Source organism: Felis catus, chromosome D4 (genome assembly GCF_018350175.1).
Source record: "Felis catus isolate Fca126 chromosome D4, F.catus_Fca126_mat1.0, whole genome shotgun sequence".
NCBI lineage: Eukaryota > Metazoa > Chordata > Mammalia > Carnivora > Felidae > Felis > Felis catus.
Genome location: NC_058380.1, coordinates 4,876,570 through 4,896,848, shown reverse-complemented (window position 1 = coordinate 4,896,848; position 20,279 = coordinate 4,876,570). Strand labels below are relative to the sequence as shown.

Genomic DNA, 20,279 nt, shown 5'->3' with positions numbered 1-20,279 from the left:
ACCTGACTGTGGAAGCAGGGGATTTATGAACGTCGTATCCGTAGTGAAAAAGTCAGACTCCTCACAACTTGAGAGCTGCCGATTTAAACCGTAGCCCTAGGTTTCTAGTAGAAGCCTAGTTGTGGCAAGTGCGGTGTCATCCAGCCTCACTTTATTTTTTTTTTTTTTTTTTTTTTTTTTTTTTTTATTATTTATTCTCGAGACAGAGAGAGACAGAGCATGAACGGGGGAAGGGCAGAGAGAGAGGGAGACACAGAATCGGAAACAGGCTCCAGGCTCTGAGCCATCAGCCCAGAGCCCGACGCGGGGCTCGAACTCACGGACCGCGAGATCGTGACCTGGCTGAAGTCGGACGCTTAACCGACTGCGCCACCCAGGCGCCCCATAGCCTCACTTTAAATCCTTTCGTGAATCCTAAGCCCCAAAAAAGCTGCAGCTGAACTTGTGGGATTCCTCCGTCAGATCCCAAATCCTGTACTTCTCACGGCCGCCAAACCCAGGCTGCGTTCACGTCCAGCTGCCCTGCCCAGTGGCTTAGAGCTTCAGTTTCTAGTCAGTGAGGCAACTTAATGATTCTCCCATACATAAGGTCAAGTGTCTCTGTCTTCAAGTATTTCATAATTTCAAGTATTCTGCCCGGAATTCATTCGGAAGCAGGAACACTAGAGGCAGTGTTCAGTAAATTATACGACAGATTGTTTTTGATAAATTCTTACGCGTAGATCATATATCCAGGGCTGTATTTCTTCTTTTTAGTAAACGCTAATAAAGCTTCGCCGGTAGTAGGCTCAGCACGGTGGCTGTTCACGTACTTAAGTCTGTGCCCGTCACTCTGCTGAGTCTGTGTGCACATTACTTCGTGTATCCGTTTTTTATAGATCTAAATGTTTTATTTTAGACAGAGAGAGAGTGTGTGCACATGAGCAGGAGAGAGGGGCGGAGGGGGGGAGGGACGGAGAGGGAGAGAGACAGAGACAGAGACAGAGACAGAGAGAGAGAGAGAGAGAGAGAGAACCCAAGCAGGCCGAGTGGGGCTCTATCCCTTGACGCTAGAGTCATGACCTGAGTTGAACTCTTAGAGTTGGACGCTCACTGACTGAGCCACCCAGGCTCCTCTCATGTACCCTGACGTAATTGTAGATTCACAGACACTTAACAACAAATAATACAGAGATTCTGTGTGGCCTTTACTCGGTCTCCCCCAGTGGTTACTTCACAGCTGGGATGTTGGCATGGAAAAAGTCAAGATACAGAGCGTTTCCACCACCACAAGGGTCCCTCATGTCGCCACACCCCTGCCCCTCCACCCTTCACCCCCCACTTCTTACCCCCTGGCAACCACTAATCCCTTCTCCCTTTCTGTAACGTTGTCTTTTCAAGACTGTTGTACAAGTGCAGTCATATGGTAGGTAACGTTTGGGGATCGGCTTTTTTCACTCAGCGTTAATTCTCCAGAGATCCACCCACATCGCGTGGATCAGGAATTCATTCCTTTTGGTTACAGGGTCGTATCCTGTGGTACAGAGGCGCCGTAGTCGGCTGAACCACTCGCCTATTAGGACATCTCAGTTTCCAGTTTGGGGCTCTAACAGATAATGCTACTATGAACATTTCTGTACAGGTTTTTCTGGGAAAATAGGTTTCATTTCCCTGGGCTGTATGCCTCCCAGTTGAGCTGCTGGGTCACTTGGTATTGCAGATTTAGTTTTTTAGGAAATTGCCAAACTTGTTTTCCAGGGTGGCCGTACCATTTTACATTCCCATAGATAGTATATAAATGGTCAGGTTTCTCCACATCCTCAGAAGCATTTGGTATTGTCACTATTTTTTTTTTTTTATTAATTTTAGCCATTCTGACAAGTGTGTAGAGATACCTTACTGTGGTTTTAGTTTACATTTCCTTCCTTGATGGCTAGTGATGTTTACTTTTTTCAGACTTTAGTCTTGGCATCAGGAGACCACTTCATAAAATCTATTGGGAAGTGTTCCCTCTTGTATTTTCTGGAGGCATTATATAAGGTTGTTGTTAATTCCTTATTTGGTAGAATTCTCCAGTAAAACCAACTGGGCCCGGAGATTTAATTTTTGGAAGTATTTTAAATATGAAATCAGTTGTTTAGTACTTACAAAGCTGGTCAAATTATCAGTGTCCCTTTGGTGAGTTGGGGTGGTTTGTGTTTTTCAAGGAATTGGTACATTTCTTCTCAGTCGTCAAACATATGTATGTCGCATTCGTCTTAATATATCCTTATTCTTCTAACGTCTGCAGAGCCTGAAGTGACGACCCATTTCATTCCTGTCTGGTAATCTGTCTACTCTCTTCCTAGGCAGTTTTGCTAGAGATGGTCCATTTTATTTATCTTTTCAAAGAATCAGCTCTTTGTTTTATTGACTTTGCTCTGTTGTCTTGTTCGTTTCAGCCCTGTTGATTTCTTGCATTAGTTCCTGCCTTCTGCTCTCTTGGTTTCCTTTGCTCATCATCTAGGTTCTTCAGTTGGGAATTTTGATTATTGACTTGAATCTTTCCTCTTTTCTGATACATTAGTGCTCTGCATTTCCCTCTCCAGTACTTCTGTGGTCTTGACCGACACATTTTGATGTGTTTATTTTCATTTTCATTGAGTTCAACGTATTTTATTTTACCTTAGACTCTCTGGCCCACAAATTATTTAGAAGCTGTGTTTAGCTTCCAAGTGTTTGGAGATTTGAAATTTGTTGCAGTTTGTGTTATGACTCGTGATGTGGTCTATATAGGAATATGTTCCCCAGTCACTTAAGAATATTCTGCCGTTGCTCGGTGGACTATTTTATAAATAAATGCCAGTTAGATCCCGTTAGTTGACGACGTTGTTGAGATCGGATCTAACCTTACCTGTGGTTTTCTGTATGGTAGTTCTACAGTTTTTGTGGTTGTGATTTGTCTATTTTTCCTTTCACTTTTATCACTGTTTGCTTCTCATCTTTTGTAGCTCTGTTGTTCGGCACGTATTCAAGATAAGTTTTCTTGGGTAATTGATCCTGGTTATCATTGTATAATGTTCTTCTTGGTCTCTGATCATTTTCCTTGTTCCAAAGTCTGATGTGTAAGATATTAACATAGACACTTCTGCTTTCTCTGGTGAATGTTTGAGTGGTATATTTATCGTATGTAATATGTATACTTTCACGGGGCGCCTGGGTGGCGCAGTCGGTTAAGCGTCCGACTTCAGCCAGGTCACGATCTCGCGGTCCGTGAGTTCGAGCCCCGTGTCGGGCTCTGGGCTGATGGCTCAGAGCCTGGAGCCTGTTTCTGATTCTGTGTCTCCCCCTCTCTCTGCCCCTCCCCCGTTCATGCTCTGTCTCCCTCTGTTCCAAAAATAAATAAACGTTGAAAATAAATAAATAAATAAAGACACACAATATGTATACTTTCACTACTACATTAGTATTGTATATTCTTTTATAGGCGGGATATTGTTGGGTCATGTTTAATAACACCCTGCCAGTCTCTCTTTAAATTGTGTATTTTGGTGCTCGCTTCGGCAGCACATGTACTAAAGTCGGAACGATTCAGAGAGGATTAGCCCGCCCCTGTGCTCGGAGGACACACACAGTCGTGAAGCATTCTGTGTTTTTTATTAACGAGGGCACTTGTGATGCGCGCCAGGCGTTATATGTAAGTGATGGATCACAAAATTCTGTTCCTGAAGCCAATAGCACACTATATGTTAATTAACTTGAATTTTTTTTAAATCTTGTAAAGAAAAAAAAATTGTGTATTTTGGCCATTTACATTGAAAATCATTATTGCATTTCTTATGGTGTTTTATTTTTTGTTTCTTATTTGTTATCTTTTTTTTTTGTCTGTTTTCTTTTTCCTTCTTTTCTGGGAGTTAAGTGAACGTGTTTTATTTAGAATTCCATTTTTACTTATCCATGGTGTTTTTGAGTGTTTCGCTCTGCATAGTTTTTGTTTGTTTGTTTTTAGTCATTGCTCTGAATATGACATTATGTACACACATAAGTTATCACATTGCCGGTCTCATCATTTTACCAGTTCAAGTAGAGAAACCGGTACCTTCCTTTACATTTCTCTGCTCCTTGTTTATAATATAATTGTTTTATTTTTTTAATGTTTTTTTTTTATTTATTTAGGGATAGAAAAAGAGAGGCAGAATCCCAAGCAGGCTCCGCACTGTCAGTGCAGAGCCCAGCGTGGGGCTCGAACTCACGAATTGTGAGATCATGACCTGAGCTGAAATCAGGAGTCGGATCCTTAACTGACTGAGCCACCCAGGCGTCCCTTTAATGTAATTGCTAAAGTATTTCTGGTATATACATTGAAAGCCATATCAGACAGTGTTGTAATTTTTTTTATGTTTGTTTATTTTGAGAGAGAGAAGGAGAGAACTAGTGGGAGAGGGGCAGAGAATGAGGGAGAGAGAGAATCCCAAGCAGGCTCCGCATTGTCAGCACAGAGCCCGACTTGGGGCTCCATCTCTCTATCTGAAAAATCATAACCTGAGCTGAAATCAAGAGCCAGACGGACATGCAACCCAACTGAGCCACCTAGGTGCCTCTGGACAGTGTTGTAATTTTTACTTAAATCATCCAAACTAATTTAGAAAACTTCAGGAGGGTGACAAAACCCTAGTGTGCTTGTTCATACTTTTTACTTAGTGTTCTTTCTTGCTTCATGATAATCTAAGATTCTTCCTTTTGTTTTCTTTACTTATTTTTTCTAGGTAGAGAACTTGCTTTAGCCATTCCTTTAGGGGAGGTCCGCTGGGGGCAGATTCTCTTAGTTGTCCTTCAACTGAGAAAGCCTTGATTTCCCCTTCAGTCCTGAAGGATATCTGTGCTTGTTACAGAATTCTTGGTTGACAGCTCTCTTCTTCCAAGTATTTGGAATATATTTTGGCACTTTTTTCTGGTCTCCATGGTTTCTGATGAGAAATCTGTCGCTTTGTTATTTTTCTCTTCTATATAAGGTGTCATTTTAGGGGGCTGCGTTCAAGACTTTTTCTTGGTCATCAGTTTTCAGAAGCTTTACTATAATCTTGGCGTTTATTTCTTTGGGTTTACCCATATGAATTTCGCTCAGCTTTTTTTATTTTAAATTTTTTTTTTAATGTTTATTCATTTTTGAGAGAGAGACAGAGCAGAGACAGAGCATGAGCAGGGGAGGGGCAGAGAGAGAGGGAGACACAGAATCCGAAGCAGGCTCCAGTCTCTGAGCTGCCAGCACAGAGCCCGACGCAGGGCTCGAACTCACGGACCGCGAGATCATGACCTGAGCCGAAGTTGACTGCTTAACCGACTGAGCCCCCCAGGCGCCCCGCGGTCACCTTTTCTATAGGATTCAGCTTCTTGCCAGATTTGAGTGCTTTGGGCCTCCCCTGACGCAGTGTGACATCTTTTATCTTGGCTCCACAGGTCCCTGAGGCTTGCCCTTTCGCGTCAGTTTTCTCTGCGGTTTACACGACTAGCTTCGGTTGTTACATCTGTCAGTTCTCTGATTCTTTCCTCCACCCCCACCGCCAGTCTGCTCTTGAGCCCACCCACTGTACTTCTTCTTGAGGTTACTGTGTTTTTCAGTTCTAGTATCTCCACAGGACTCCGTCTCCTGTTTCTTTGCTGAGGTTTCTGTTTTTCACTTGTTCCGAGCATATTCATAAGTGCTCATTGAAGCATTTTTGTCCTGACTGCTCTAAAATCATCATCCCTGACATCCGTCCTCTCCGGATTGACGTTTGTTGATTGTTTTGTTTCGTTCTGTTTGAGATCTCCTGGTTCTTGGTACGGCAAGTGATACTTGAAACCAGGACGATTTCATATTATGCTGTTACAGCCTGTGCTTTATTTAAACCTTATGTTTTAACGGGCTTTCTCTCCGTCAGTCTTCCAGTCGGGGCAGGGGGGCACTGCTGCCTCATCGCTGCCGGGTCCAAGTCCACGGTCCCATTTCTGCCTCCATGGATGCCACAGTGGGGGCGTTTTCGTTTCCGCTGGTGTTGGTGAGAGTCCTGCTTTCCCTCAGGCCTCCTCTGACACGGCCGCCACGGCAGGAGTCCCCACCGGCTCTCGCTTGGTACCACCTCGCAGGGATAAAAGTCCCGGCTCCCTTCTCTGATACCACCATGGCCGTTGTTGGGGTGCCTTTTAGCTCCGTGAGGATCAGAGTTTCGGGGCCCAGCTTTCCTGGGGTCCGGCTGCCGTCATTTCTACCTACCCGGCCGCCCCCTGTCCTGCCCTTTGGCTACAGAGCAGGCTTCTGTGAGCGCTTTTCGCCCGTGGCCCCGGCATCTGCGTGTGGCCGGCCTTGTCGGTTCCAGATGAGGGAGGTCCCCAGAGTCCTGTCGCGTCATCCTCGGGTCCTCGGCCTGTCTGCCCTCTCTCTCCATCTTCCAGAGTCTCCTTGTGTTTGTTTTATACGTAATATCCGGTGTGGGGGTTGTACTTGGAAAGATAGGGAAGATAGGACTGTCCCATCTTGGCGGAACAAGTGTTGTATATATTTTTATTTTTTTTAATTTTTTTATTTTATTTTTTTTTAATTTTTTTTAACGTTTATTTATTTTTGAGACAGAGAGAGACAGAGCATGAACAGGGGAGGGGCAGAGAGAGAGGGAGACACAGAATCTGAGGCAGGTTCCAGGCTCCAAGCCATCAGCACAGAGCCAGACAAATGGCTCGAACTCACGGACCTTGAGATCATGACCTGAGCCGAAGTCAGCCGCTTAACTGACTGAGCCACCCAGGCGCCCCTATGTTTTTAAATACTATACCTTAATTTCAAAAATGATTCCCTCCCTGATTAACTCCGTTTAGGAGATCTTACCGAAGTTTAATCTGCGGGACCCAGAGTTCTGCGCTGAGTGGGGTAGAGTCCACGATCCAGTATTACTTCTCGCAGCAGAGTTAACGGCGGTCTGTGCCACTCAAACCAGAGATGCCACTGAGGGGGAGGGGGGAGGGACCACCAGTGTTTCCCGTGTTTCTCAGAAAGAGAAAATTGCTGAGTGAACTGACGTGCCCCCCACAGTAGGCCGCACAGGAGGCCGGTTCTGGGGCGGCTACAGTGTGGCCAGGGCGCGCTTGGTGGAGTAGAGGTAGCGAGGCCGTTCCGAGAGAAGGACCCACGGAGATGGGCGCAGACCGCGTGCGTCCAGGGCCCAGCGTGTTCTGTTGATTGGCCGTGCTCAGGCCGACGGGTAGGTGCTGGTCGGCCCAGAGCAGGCTCTCCTCTCCCGAGAATGGTGACGAGGCTGTTAAACCCTAGTTTGCGGGTCTCTCTTCCTTGCAGGGACAGAGCCGCGTGCTTTGCTATTCAGAAAGGATTACAGGCGTCACGTAGTGACATTCAGTTATTTAAGCATAACGACATGGCCGATCTGGAGCGACTACTGAAAGAACAAGAGATCGAAGATCAAAAGGTATGATTCTTTGCAAGAAAATTATACAGCTCTTTTGTGTTCGGTAACCGGCTAAATCATATATGAAACGGTAATTTGTCATGAAAACTTGCCTGCGGATCGCATTTGGATATGAAGTGAGGGCATTCCTGCTGATTAAATGTACTTCGTGTCGGAGAGCCGGGTCTGATTGTAATTGCCTCGTCGTTGCCGTAATTACAGCTGGCAAATTTGCGGGCAGGCAATCCAGGCAGCTTTCTAAAAGAGACAGAAACCCGAGCGCCCTTGGCGGTGGGGGTGGGAGGGGCTCGCTCTCCACTCTGCAGAAATAACACCGGAGCTCATTAGGGTGGGAGCAGGGCGCACCTCGGGAATTCGAAATAGGTTTATTTATATCAGGATAAGTCACGTGTCCGGTAACTGGAAGAAACAGCGGCGCATCTTCGTTTATGAACGTGTGAATAGTTTGACTCTCTCTCCCTCCCGCACCTTCGCCCTGGAGCTCCGAGCAGCTCCGCCTGTGCGAGCCACCTGCCCCGCGCGGCTGCCTTCTGCACCTAGCCCGTTTACACTGCCCCCTCAGACATGCCTGGATGAGGGCACAGTTGAGTTTTACTTGACCCAGTAGTAAGGAAGGAAAGGGTCTTGTCTGCGTCTTGGTAGATGGAGAGCAGGGTTCGTCTGTTTAGGTTTTGATCATGAGAAATCTCCGGCGGGTTCAGAGGAAGCACGGGAGTATAGTGCAGCCCCTACCCTCCTCCCAGCTCTGGTAGCAACATCCTGCCATTCTCGTATCACCGGAGCCTCTGCGTCTCCCGACCCCATCTCTGGTGACGATTGCCTTCACCCACCTCAGTTCTTTCTAGTTTGTTTTTTTCCTGACATTTATTCATTTTTGAGAGAGCAGGGGAGGGCCAGAAAGAGAGGGAGACACAGAATCTGAAGCAGGCTCCGGGCTCCAAGCTGTCAGCGCGGAGCCCCACACGGGGCTTGAACTCACAAACCGCGAGATTGTGGCTCGAGTTGAATTCGGACGCTTAACTGACTGATCCAACCCGGGCGCTCCAGTTCTTTCTAGTTTAGGTGAACTTCACAGACATTGAAGTGAGCAGATCGTAGCCATACATTTTGACCAGTGGGTAACCCAGCTGTGAGGGCTCCATTGTGACCTAAAACGCTGCCGTCTCCCCAGGAAGTTCCCTTGGGCCCCTTCTCAGTCATTCTCAGAGTGCCTAAATCGTGTGCGTGCGTGCGTGCATGTGTGCGGTCACCTAGTGCATGGCGTGAACTGAAAAACCTGAGAGAAGAAAGCACTTTCTTCATCTCAGAATAATCGGGTCCGAAACCTTGGGCTTGAAACGCATCCGGACTGTTTACTTCTAGAATCAGTCTTGTCAGATGGGAGTGCTAGGGAGCATCTAACAGGTTCTGCATTTGGAATTACTGAAATTTAAAATGTCATTTTTTGTTTGTTTGTTTTTGTCTTTTAAAGAATCCTCGCAAGGCTCGGGTCACACGACGTTTCATCGTGGTGGAGGGGCTGTACATGAACACGGGAACTATTTGTCCTCTCCCGGAGCTGGTGAGCAGCCGCGGTCACTCCAGGTTCTAGAACTCGGGCTGTCGGGCGGTGATGCCTCTTGTCCCTGAGCACTTGGGACGCCTCGCGTCTGCACCGCTTTGCCTGACGGGTCTCAGGAGCACATTCAGGCCATACCAGGGAAGTACATTAACATTACGTGCCAGCCCGGTCTTTAAAGGGTAGTCAAGACTCAGCTTTTTAAAGCCAGCTTTATTGAGGTGTAATTGACACGCCAATGAAATCCATTCTCTGTCAGTATAGTTTGGTAAGTTTTGGCAGATTTGTACACCCTCATCTCTGCCACTGCAGTCAAGTTACAGAACGTTTCGATCTCTCCAGAAAGTTCACTCGTATGCCTTTGTAGTCAGTACCCCCAGCCCTGGCCCCAGACCACCGTCGATCTGCTCTCTGTGCCTGTAGTTTTGACTTTTGTGCAATTTCCTGTAAGTGAAATCATATAGGATGTGTTTTGTAAAACTCTTGCTTTTTTTCTTTTTGTTTTTTTAATGTTTATTTTTGAGAGAGAGACAGAGACAGCGCAAGCCGGGCAGGGGCAGAGAGAGACAGGGAGACAAAGAATCTGAAGCAGGCTCCAGGCTCTGAGCTGTTGGCACAGAGCCCGATGTGGGGCTCGAACTCACAACCCGTGAGATTATGACCATTTCTGGACTGTCAGGGTTGTTCCACTTGTCTGTATGTCTGTCCTTATGCTGGTACCACACTGTCTCAGTTACTGTAGCCTTATAGTAAATCTTGAAGTCACGACATGTGAGTTCTCCAATTTTGTTCTTTTGTAAGATTGTTATGGTTATTTGAGGTGCCTGGAGATTCCATTTGAAGTTTAGGATCAACTTTTCCATTTCTGTAAAAAAAAAAAACAAAAAACAAAAAACAACAGCCATTGAGATTTTGACAGATAATAGATATTCGATAGAGATTGGATTTTGATATTGAATCAGGATTATATTGAATCTGTAGATTGTATTGAATCTGTAGATTGCTGTGGAAAGTTTGTCCATCTTACTGATATTAAGTCTTCAAATCCATGAACACGGGAGTATTTCCATTTATTTAGATCCTCTTTAATTTTCTCTGGCAGTGTTTTGTGGTTTTCACTGTGCAGATCTTATATCTTTTTGGTTAAATTTATTCCTAAGTATTTTATTCTTTTTGATATTATTATAAATGGGATTTGGGGGGTGAGCGTTCACTGATAGTTTATAGAAATACAACTGATTTTGTGTTTTGATCTTATATCATGGAACTTTTACTGAACTTACTAGCTCAAATAGTATTTTTATGGGTCTTATTCTATATATAAACTCCTATAATCTGTGAATAGAGGTGGTTTTACTTCCTTTCCAATTTGGATGTCTTGTATTTCCTCTTCTTGCCTGTTGCTCTGGCTAGAACCTTCTGTACAGTGTAGACTGAGGTGAGAGGGGGAAGATTGTCAGGCTGTCACCACGGAGTATGATATTAGCTATGGTTTTCCATAAATGCCCTTTATCAGTTGAGGAAGTTCCTTCCTAGTCCTGATTTGTTGAGTGTTTGTACCATGAGAGATTTGGATTTTGTGAGACGCTTTCTCTGAATCAGGTGATGAGTTGATCATGTGATCTTCCATCATCCTATTAGTATAGTTGATTTTCCCGTGTTGAACCACCCTTGAATTCAGCCATTGAAATTTGAGTCTGAGCCCATCAACTGAATGAGGATTCAGAATAAGGATTTCATATCTTGTTTTTAAAGTGTTTTACTGTTTCTTGAGGAAATCTAGACACATTCTAAATATCAGTGAAAGAGATGTGTTGTATTGGTTTTCCTTTCCTTGTTTTTGTGAGTGTCAAAGACTGATAGAATAATATGGGGGAGATGGTATAGTGGGCCAGAAGATACCAGAATTGCATATTTAGGGCTACGATAGTAAAGCAGTACTGATGGATAGATATACAGCCAAGCCTTGAAACAAAATATAAAGCGTAAGGAACAGATCAAGTATATATTAGCATTGAATATGTAAAGATTACAGGATTATGACTTTGGGATTCCTGTTTGGTTTCACCGACTTGTCTATTTGTGTACCGCTACTGGCATAATATTCTTAAATGTGTTCTAAAACATGATTTTTTAAAAATGTTTGTTTATTTTTGAGAGAAAGAGAGCACAAGCAGGGGAAGGACAGAGAGAGAGAGAGAGGGAGACACAGAATCCGAAGCAGGCTCCAGGCTCTGAGCCATCAGCACAGAGTCCGATGCGGGGCTCGAACTCACGAACCATGAAATCATGACCTGAGCTGAAGTCAGACGCTCAACTGACTGAGCCACCCAGGCGCCCCCGAAACATGATTTTTAGAAATTGTCTCATTCATACAATATCTCATACATACTAATGGATAGAAAACAGTGTTGCAAAGGTATAATTCTCTCCAAATTAGCTTATTCATTGTTAATAAAAATCCATCTATATTTAGTGGTTGATAATTGCTGTATTTTAATTCAGTTGTGGAACTGATCACATTCATATCATTTAAGAGTAAATCAGTTAAACATTTGGGGGAGACACCTGGGTGGCTTAGTCGGTCGAGTGTCCGACTTCAGCCCAGGTTGTGATGACCTCACAGTTCGTGAGTTCCAGCCCCACATGAGGCTCTCTGCTGTCAGCACAGAGCCCGCTTCAGATCCTCTGTCCCCCTCTCTCTCTGCCCCTTCCCCGCTCACACTATCTCTCCCTCAAAAAATAAATTAAAAACAAAAAATAGGGGGAAAAAGCTATACAAACATACATATGTTCAGCTTCCCAACATGTACATGGAAAAGTAACACGAAGTAATTAGAAGAACATTCAGAAAAGGATGCATCTAAACCTTCGAAGGGAAAGGACTTACAAGCCTGAAAGCAAAGAGGGAAAACAGATTGAAAGGCATATTAATGAAAACTTTTTCTGAATTAAGAAAACAGTGCCATGAATTCACATTAAAGCATAAGGCCACTGAGGGAAGAATATGTACATTTCCTCAGGAGTTTTATGTATACTCAGACCAGTATTTAACACATACTGTCTACATTCATAAGATCTTACAATTTTGTCTTTAAAAATTGGCCTTATACTGTCTATATTGTTGTTAAGTTTAGAGCATCTACAGTACAGTCTCTTGGGACGCCTAAGTGGCTCAACTTCATTGCAGGTCTCGGCTCAGGTCATGATCTCACTGTTCGTGAGTTCGAGCCCCACATCGGGCTCTGTGCTGACAGCTCAGAGTCTGGAGCCTGCTTCAGATTCTGTGTCTCCCTCTCTCTCTGCCCTTCCCCTGTTCATGTTGTGTGTGTGTGTGTGTGTCTCTCTCTCTCAAAAATAAACATAAAAAAAAAAAACTTTTTAATAAATAAAATACAGTCTCTTCACCATCATGACACATTTGACCCTTGAACAATGCAGACCCCCATGCAGTTGAAAATCCACATACCTTTTGACTCCCCAAAAACTCAATACCCTACTATTGACTGGAAGCCTTACCCATAACGTAAACAGTTGATTAACACGTGTTTTGTATGTCATACGTATTATACACCGTATCCTTAAGGTAAGCTAGAAAAAAGAAAATATTAAGAAAATCGTAAGGAAGATGAAATACATTTACAGTGCTGGACTGTATCTATTGAAAACACTTCACATCTAAACAGACCCGTGCAAGGGCCAGCTGTAGTTCTGAGAAACGTGCGTACGTGGCCGTGTTCTGAGCTGTAGTTCTGCGAAACGTGCGTAGGTGGGCCACAGGTGCCAAGCTGCCAACCGCGGGACTGTGGCTCCTGGGGTAAGTGCCGTCCACTTGCTGCGAGCGTCTGGTCGTGGCACTGACCCCAGTTGCTCAGTATTTGTGTTCTCTGTTTAAAAACACCTTTGTTTAATACATACTGTTGAGTCGTTCACGTTGAGCTCAGGGCCACCGGCGCTGTAACTCATGCCTGGACGAAGCTTCTCTAACACACGCGTTTCCTCCATGAGACGCATCCCAGCCTTCTGGCGCTTCAGATCGCCACCCCGCACTTCAGCGCTGTGCTGGGCCGTTCTAACCGGAACCACCGGCCAAAAGCACAAGATACAAAAAACCACAGCGATAAATAGATGCTGAAAAGGACACGTGTCTCCAGTGTGAGCGGAGGCAGGAGTCAGACTCAGCTGGGGACAGGCAGGTCAGGTGACTCCGTGCGTGCCGCTCCGCACTCTGCCTTGTGTGTTGATTTGGGGTTTCGGGACACGCCCAGCAAGCGGGCAGGTGCACAGCTACAGACCCACCAGTGTTGGGGACCAGATGTGCTTTTTCCCTCCTAGGTGTCACTGTTCTCCCCAGTATCTTCTTGATGGTGCTGGTCACCAGCACTTTAACGTTGCGTTCTGTTTGTCACTCAGGTGAAGTTAAAGTACAAATACAAAGCAAGAATCTTTCTGGAGGAAAGCCTCTCGTTTGGAGTCCTCGGAGAACATGGTCGAGGAGTCACTGAACATTTTGGAATCAGCGTAAGTGCCCCTTGCTCCTTTTCTGGGATGTGTCCTCATGCAGAAACCATGTGGTTCCATCCTGCCGGCCACGTTCACATACCACGGGCGCGAGGCATTGCTCCCCGTCAGCGTGCAAGGTCGTGCCGCCCTGGGCTCTGTCCCTTCACTGAGCCCACAGGGGACCAGGTCCACCAGACCAGGGCCTGTCATCCCTCAGAGCCTGGAAACTCACGGCGGTGCCTCCTAGGATGCGGTCTGTGTAGCCTGTAGCGTTTGATCTTGGCTTTCCGTGTCTTTTCTCTAGAAATGGATAAACTTGCCTGCGTGTGTTTCTTAAAGTCAGTAAGACTTCCCTAACGTAGTCCCTTAGAAAATACGACAGGGGCAGTGGAAGGGTGTTCTCTCGATATTTACAACTGTGTGTTCTCGGTGGGTTCTGCATACGGGTGTCAGATGGCCGTGACTTCTCTACGGAGGGAGACACGGAGTCAGAAACACTGCCGGCAGACGCGCCACCAAGCCTCGGGTCCCAGAGAGCTGGAGGGAGTTGGTCACGTGTTCTCTTCAAATGAGCCCCACCTGCCCCAGTCTCGGCGGCTTGAGCCCCTGGAGCCTCGGGGAGGAGCAGCGTCTGCCCGCCCACAGAGCCTGTCTTCACCGACCCCTGTGTGCTGGAGCTGAGGGGAGCTTTTCTGCAGATCCTGTGCGTCAAAGCTTTCCGATCTCTGGCAAAACGTTGAACTAAAGAACACGAAGTCACCTTAGGTTATCTGCATCTCACTACCGATAACGGAGCAGAGCGAGTATCCCACTGAGTTAGAGCGACACATACTCCTTCCCCAGAGGCAGACTGCTATTTGGTGATTAAATGCACTGAGCAGAAGTGCAGAGTAGATGGACCTCAATCGGATCCTGATTCCGGCAGATACTGCAGAAAACAAGCTTTGTGAGGCAGGTATTAGAACACTGAGAATTCGGCAATATTAAGAAATTTTTCGTTTGTTAGGTGTGATGATGGTTTCGTGATTGTGCTTTTGAAAGGGTCCATGTCCTTTAGAAACACACACTGAGGTATTTACAGATGAAACTCTTAAGAAGTTGGGGGATTTGCTCTAAAGAAATGCTGAGAGCAGGAGGAGGCTGTACATGGAAGACTGTCCCATGAGCTGGTAGTGACTGAATCTGGCGATGAGAGTTGTTTATTCTGTCCTCTCTACCTTTGTGTGTGTTTGACGTTTTTCATAATAAAAGGTTTTTTTAGAAAGTAAGAGCCAACAGGTTTCCTTGTTGGGTCTGTGGACCACTGAGAAGCCCCAGGTGGGATCGGGCCAGTCACCAGCATGGCATCAGTGAGTGGCTTTGAACGGCCGCTGTGTGCCCAGGTGCACCTTGGTGCCGGGGCTGGAGCGGGAGGACGGAGTCAGGGGAGCACCGAGTTGAGGAGACGGTGGCGACTCAGAAGGCCACGTGGCACAGTGGGGTTTGTCCGTTGCCCTGTTCAGCGTGGCCAAAGAATCAGTTGCCATGATGTTTGGAAAAACTGCCCTTGCATTTTTGAAAAGGTGAGCATAGGGATAAAGTGTTCAAAACTCTGAGATTTGTTCGTATTTATCTCAGGTACCTTCTGGGGGCGTGGCCAACTAGACCCTCGCTGAAGCACGGAAATGACTGATTTTGAACCTCAGAATATTTGTAGTACTAAGCAGCTTTGGGTTTCTTCTTTTAATTTCTTTCTGTCCTTCCACTGGGGGTAAATTGCTGAAGGGCCTCGTTAGAGGCACGCTTCGAAACCTTCCGTGCTTGTGACCATAGGTTTTGTATGGTTTATCCTTCATCGGCACAGAGGTGGTCCATTTGAACCAAGATGTTAACGTGATCAGTGCTGTAGTTTTGTCTGCAGGCTTGACGTCGGTCTTTACTTTTTCTTTAAATTGAGGAATAACTCCCACCGTCTTGCTTTTTTTGGCAGATTGATGATATTGACCTTATCAGTGCCAACATGGAGAATTCTCTCGCTTCTATTGGAGGTTTCTGCTGTGGCAGATCTTTTGTAATTGACCATCAGGTAGGTTCTTTTTAAAAAAAAAAAAAAGACAGTAGCTTCTGAAACTAATGCCCCCTGGTTGTGTTAGAAGTTACTCAGGGGCCCCTGGGTGGCTCAGTCGGTTAAGCGGCCGACTTTGGCTCAGGTCATGATCTCGCGGTCCGTGAGTTCGAGCCCCGCGTCGGGCCCTGTGCTGACAGCTCAGAGCCTGGAGCCTGTTTCAGATTCTGTGTCTCCCTCTGTCTGACCCTCCCCTGTTCATGCTCTGTCTCTCTCTGTCTCAGAAATAAATAAACGTTAAAAAAAAAAAAAAATTAAAAAAAAAAAAAGTTACTCAGCTGTAACTTCCAGTCACACAGCTTCACTCTGACTTGATTTGTCGCAATCTTTATTTAAAAGTCATGGGGTGCCTGGGTGGCGCAGTCGGTTGAGCGTCCGACTTCAGCCAGGTCACGATCTCGCGGTCCGGGAGTTCGAGCCCCGCGTCGGGGTCTGGGCTGATGGCTCGGAGCCTGGAGCCTGTTTCCGATTCTGTGTCTCCCTCTCTCTCTGCCCCTCCCCTGTTCATGCTCTGTCTCTCTCTGTCCCAAAAAAAATAAATAAAAAACGTTGAAAAAAAAATTAAAAAAAAAAAAGTCAATATGTCAGGGCGCTGGGGTGGCTCAGTCGGTTAAGCATCTGACTTCAGCTCAGGTCATGATCTCACGGTCTGTGGGTTCGAGCCCCGTGTCGGGCCCTGTGCTGACAGCTCGGAGCCTGGAGCTTGGTTTGGATTCTGTGTCTCCTCCTCTCTCTGCCCCTCCCCTGCTCACACTCTCTCTGTCTCAAAAATAAAGATTAAAGAAACTTGTTTAATAAATAAGTAAGTAAATAAAAAGTCGATTTGTCTGAGAATGACTCGACATGTTTGTATTTGGAAAATATCTTCCTTAAAAAGATATCGTGTTTGTTACGCGGATCTTTTACACGTGCATGGTTCCTCCCACTTTACCATTTGTACACACCGTTAGCAGGTCATGCAGATTTGGTGCCTTTAGGGTTTTTAGCCCCCCCCCCCCCAAAAAGAAGTGTATTCATGTCTTTTCCTTGTTTGTTTCTTCTCAGCGACTCTCCGGCCAGGGGTACTGCTTTTCAGCCTCGCTGCCCCCGTTGTTGGCTGCCGCTGCGATCGAGGCTCTCAACATCATGGAGGAGAACCCAGGTACGGTCTTCTGCCCCCAGGACCCCGGGCCTCACGGCTCCCGTCAGCCAGGCTGCTGGCGCGCTTTCGGAGGCATTCGCCGGAGGGGCGTGTGCACCGGACGTCGGTGCCTCCGGATGATGTTGCCTGGCGTTTGTGGGGAGAATCGCGGCCGGAATGTCGTCCAGCTCTGGGGATTCGGTGTGGGCTTCTCTCCCGGCCGGAGGGCTGGGCCGGCTCCCAGGCTGGGCGGATGGGCGGAGACACCAGGAGGAGGGGTCAGCTCCGGGCCTGTTGTCATTCAAGAAGTTAGCTGAAGTGTGCTGCTGCGGGTGCCCCTGCACATAATTTATAGCTTACCCAGGTTTTCCTTCAGCCTTTGACTCGTTATTTGGTACTGAAGCCAAATCCGGTTCACCGGCCGTTCAAGCTTCCTTAGTAGGCCAGGTTGATTACATTTCAAATGTGGCCTTGGGTTGGGGTGGCACCTCCTCACAGAGCCTGAAACAAATGGAAAAGCAGGCCTTAACCCGGTATTTCTAAACTTAAGATTCTTTAACTCTCTAAATGTTTAACATTGGTTTTAATTCAGAGAATCAGGAAACGTGTTTCTGCGTGCACATCGATTGGCTTGCTTGTCAGAAGGCCCGGCACGAGTGCCTCTTGGTCACATGTTTTAGTTTTTTAATTTTCCGTGAGTGAGGTGAAAACGTCCAAGAAAAGATAGTAAACGGTAGTATAGCGTCTTATCTTTTATCAAATCGTTAAGGGTCCAGAAATAAGTACTATATCTGTACCCTTTTATTCTTAGGTTATTTACAGACTCCTGATGGGAACGAGAGCCCTCGTTCTGTTGTGGGAGACCTCCCCCAGCTTGCACTCGGAGCGGGCGAGGAGGTGTGAGGGCAGCACGCCGAGACCGGGCCGGGGCCTCCAGAGGCGCTCCTGTCCCTGGGGGGGTGGCCGCATTTTAAGTTGATGAGCTTGAACACTAAACATCTTTAGAGATACATTTAGATTAGTAATGTCACATCTTCCAAATATTTTTTTTTCACACAGGTATTTTTTCAGTGTTGAGGGAAAAGTGCAAACGAATCCATAAAGCTCTACAAGGGTAAGTTAACTATATTTTCAATGAACTTAAAGTCTGTACAACATTTAGACAACTAGTGAAAAATTTTGAATGCCACCTCTTTGGTTTTGAGTGTATTTAATAGGCTTGGATCAGTTTGACTCGCGGCTAAGAAATGAGGAACTCGGTTCTTTCAAATCTGTGGGCCTGAAACCAGAGCATCGTTTTGTTGTTGTTTTATTTTATTACTTATAATTTGTTGAGAGAGAGCACGCACAAGCAGGGGGAGGGGCAGAGAGAAAGGGGAGAGAATCCCGAGCAGGCTCCACGCTTCGCCGCAGAGCCCAACGTGAGGTTTGATCTCACAGCCATGAGATCGTGACCTGGACCGAAATCGAGAGTCGGACACGAAACTGACTGAGCCACCCAGGTGCCCTGCTTTGTTGTTGCCTTAACGAACCGTGACTTTGTTTTTCTAAAAGGGATACAAGCTCATTAATGCGATAGCAGTATATAAGGGACAGAGGTGAAGATAAGCACCAAACACGCTATCACCAGTAAGAACTCGGGTCAACATGGAGAATCTTTCCTCGTCTGTATGCATAAATGAAACCATTATATGCTGTGTCATTAGGTGACAGTGGGTGGGTTCATATCGTCCACACTTTTTAGAAAATTACTAAGTTTTATTTTAAGTGAAGAAAAACAAGTGAAATCGAAATGAACCCTATGAGTGTTGGCTTGTGTTTGTCTTAAGGACACAAGAGTAGTTCTTTAAGGTTGCTCTGGCGTTAAGAAAAACTTCAGGTAGGTGACGCCTTCAGGCAGATTTCTGGTCTTACAGAAGATGATCTCAGTTGCCCAGGTGTTTCCTTTTGTCTTTCCCAAGGTGGAAACATGTCTTTTCAGTCATGAAAGTCCCACTTACTGCCAGATGTGGGAACTAGAAGCTTCTCTAAAAGGAAAGGACAGTGAATAAATGAGCAGATCGCGGCTGTTCCAGAGAAAGTAGGGGAGAAATAATTACCGCTCTGGGTGTGTCTGCACAATAATAACAGAAGTTCTTCTTGCATGATTTATGGTTGGGAGCCATTGTTCGTGTTGCTTTATGAAATGTTAATGTGCCGGCACGGCACACTGGAGCCACTGCGGATTCAGGAACACCAACCGAAGCGCCCTTCATTCTGTCCGGTGTAGCAGTGTGCCCCTTTTGTAAGCCCAGCCCTCCTCCGCCCTCCCGTCTTCTCCTCCGAAGCCCCCAGATCCCTGTCTGCCCTGCGCCCGGTGTTGGCAGACAGCCCGGCCTCATGCTGTCACTCAGACCTCCACATCTTCCCTCACGGACGTGCACGCATACCGGCATCCAAACCGCTCCTCCCCGGTGTGACAACCGGGGCGGGGGCGGGGGGTGGGCTGGGGGGCTTGCCTCCTGCAGTCATAGCTCTTCCTCCGTAAGGACTCAGCGCCTTCGGCCGTCCCCTTCCTGCCGTCACCCGTTCCGAGCGATTTGATTAGCGTTCAGGCACACTCTGTCCTCTCTTCTCTTAACTGCCTCTTTCCCGTGACCCCACCTTCCCGCCAGCTGGTAGCCCGTCTTCTCTGGCATTTGTGCTGTGTCCTCATGATCTGATCTCCAGCAGTCTTTCCAAGCTCTTATTTATTCTAGACGTTTGTATCATTCTGCGTGTGATGATGTACGTAGAGGTCCTATCGTCTGCAGTAATTATTCTCTCTTCCTCCAAATTCTTTTTTTTTTTTTTTTCAACGTTTTTTATTTTTATTTTTGGGACAGAGAGAGACAGAGCATGAACGGGGGAGAGGCAGAGAGAGAGGGAGACACAGAATCGGAAACAGGCTCCAGGCTCTGAGCCATCAGCCCAGAGCCTGACGCGGGGCTCGAACTCACGGACCGCGAGATCGTGACCTGGCTGAAGTCGGACGCTTAACCGACTGCGCCACCCAGGCGCCCCATCTTCCTCCAAATTCTTAAACATCTTAGTTCTTTTTTTCTTTCATCGCGTTGCTCTAGGTCGCTAGACATTTTGTGTAATAGTAGTAATAGACATTTTCTGTCATTTCCAACTCAAAAGTCTTTCTTCATTAAGTGTGAAACATCAGGGCCGCATGGGTAGCTCAGTTGGTTGTTTTAAAGTACGAAACGTTGTACTACGGGATTTTTTTGTAGGTGGTATTGATCAGATTATTCCTAGATTTGGAGACTTGTCTCATGCTGAATTTCACTGTGAGAATTGTCTCCTGTTAGACCGTGCTTGCATTCTGGAGTAAACCCCTATTTGATGATGTGTTTTTCTGCACTGTGCTGCTACCTGGTTTATTGAGAAACCTGTAGGACATACTACACTTAAGGAAAGGAGACCCAGATTACCGGTCTTGGTTGGTGGTCTGAAAGGCCAGTGAAGTTAGCTTCTCGCACCTCCCTTGATACTTGGCACACGGTCATTTAGCAAAGCTCATTGAGTCCTAAACATGTTGAAGGAATCCCGTGT

The 20,279-nt window shown here is 46.3% G+C and overlaps 1 protein-coding gene and 1 non-coding gene across 3 annotated transcripts in view; both read left to right on the top strand.

Moving 5' to 3' along the window:
* The window catches only part of SPTLC1 (serine palmitoyltransferase long chain base subunit 1), a 54,091-nt gene that overhangs the window by 26,482 nt on the left and 7,330 nt on the right, over positions 1-20,279 (top strand). For both annotated transcript variants that reach the window (XM_045043912.1, XM_003995324.6), the window contains exons 7-12: positions 7,286-7,415; positions 8,887-8,976; positions 13,387-13,494; positions 15,446-15,541; positions 16,625-16,721; positions 17,760-17,814. In XM_045043912.1, the coding sequence (XP_044899847.1) occupies positions 7,286-7,415; positions 8,887-8,976; positions 13,387-13,494; positions 15,446-15,541; positions 16,625-16,721; positions 17,760-17,814 (576 nt within the window). The remainder of the gene's footprint in view (positions 1-7,285; positions 7,416-8,886; positions 8,977-13,386; positions 13,495-15,445; positions 15,542-16,624; positions 16,722-17,759; positions 17,815-20,279) is intronic.
* LOC111557634 lies at positions 3,510-3,615 on the top strand. Its single transcript, XR_002737873.2, has one exon. It is a non-coding gene; the product is annotated as a U6 spliceosomal RNA (small nuclear RNA).